The following is a 1,595-nucleotide window of genomic DNA, read 5'->3' on the forward strand; positions in this document are numbered from 1 at the left end:
CTACTGCTACAAAGTAAGTATTTTGTTTACAAGTACTAAGTGCAAGGTTGCACACATTTTCATAGGGCATTTAATTTTTCAGACTCAGTGGTTTATTGCAATAGAAACACAGCAGTGAACTATGGCAAGGACGGGAGGCAGGCCTTGCAGCTTACCTCAGAGGGGTACTTTCTGAGAACCACTACTGACCTTTCCGTGCCCACAGGGTGGCACTGTAAGCAGCGCCAAGTTACTTAGGTGTCACAGGGAATTTAGTTATTGCAGATTTTTTTTTTTTTAAATTTATTTCTAAGAAGTCTTGTATGAAGATACAGCTTCCTTGTGAAGAAATGCTTACCAGAAAATGGAGCCAAATACTGAACTACTGCTACCTATTCCAGCCATGGTGGAATACTCTTCCAGTGATGATACTAAGTATTTTGTTACAAGTTTCCCATGGTTCAAAGACAACATTTACATGAAGCAGAGGTTATTGTCACTAGCATTTTTACTGTGATTTAAGTACAGTAGTAACACCAAGCTTTAGAATTTGTAGATATTTGGATACATGCTGATTCAACATGTTGTATCTAATGCTTACCTGAAACAGATCTCAACACTCGTATTACTACAATTTGAGCAACATCCCTCCCCAAAAACACTGATTCCCGCCCAAACCCCCCCAATATTTCCCTTCCTGCAGAGGAAGGAATATATTGTCAAAAAGTTCTTAACATAGGAAAAAACCCCAAGCAACACTCCTCCCCCAACAAAACAAAAAACTGCAAAGCAAACCAACACAAAGCCACACACACTTCTTCCACAATCTAAGTATGAAGGAATTAGCCAAACTGACTGATACGATTACCAAACAGTCATACAAGCAGAGGTTCAATGCAAGCTACAGAAGTGTGGGAGAAGATAGGTAAACACCCTTTCAGTTATGCCAAAGGGAATTCGGTACTGCCACGACTGAAGCACTTTCCATTTCTTGGCTAGCAATTCACTATTGATTTAAGTTAGCAGGACTGTAGCTGTAGCTTTGAAGGCAGCACAGACAAACCTTAAGTAAATGTCTCGGACATGAGAAAACAGGGCTTGAGTTCATGTGTGAAAGACTGCAACAATATGTGCATCTAACTGATGCCATATTCAGTCCAATAATGTAGCAGAGAGAATTTTTTCTTGCTTCCTGACTCTGCAAGTCATCCTGCACATTACCACGGACTGACTTCTTCCAGAATCCAAGTTAGCCCATTTAAACATACTTGGATATTCACAGTAGCGTGGACATAGCCTCATGTTTTTAAATACTAAGTCAAAAGACAGAATTTAGGATCCTAAAAGTCTTCAAATCCATTAATACATTCAGCGGACAACACCGCAGGCATTTTAAGAAAAAAATATTTTGGTACCAAAACAAAGTACTAAATGAAAAAAAAAAATAGCACCTTATTTAGGGTTGGATGAAACATACCTGCTCTTGGACTTGTAATGAAGTTTTTTGTTCTGAAGGCTCTGTGCTTTCTGGCTTTGGAGGATTTGCATTTTGTTGCATTCCAGAACTTGATATAGTACTTAAGTCACTAATCTGATTCTGAGGGGAAAAAGGGGGG

The 1,595-nt window shown here is 39.2% G+C and overlaps 1 protein-coding gene across 1 annotated transcript in view; it reads right to left on the minus strand.

Moving 5' to 3' along the window:
• The window catches only part of LOC104073441 (mRNA-decapping enzyme 1A-like), a gene marked incomplete at its 5' end in the record, with an annotated part of 11,637 nt that extends 10,052 nt beyond the window's left edge, over window positions 1-1,585 (minus strand). The window contains 1 exon segment of the mRNA XM_009573205.1: window positions 1,457-1,585. Within this exon segment, the coding sequence (XP_009571500.1) occupies window positions 1,457-1,585 (129 nt within the window).
• Between the last annotated feature and the right edge of the window lie 10 nt (window positions 1,586-1,595).

The sequence above is a fragment of the Fulmarus glacialis genome, unplaced genomic scaffold, assembly GCF_000690835.1.
Source record: "Fulmarus glacialis isolate BGI_N327 unplaced genomic scaffold, ASM69083v1 scaffold44782, whole genome shotgun sequence".
Lineage (NCBI taxonomy): Eukaryota > Metazoa > Chordata > Aves > Procellariiformes > Procellariidae > Fulmarus > Fulmarus glacialis.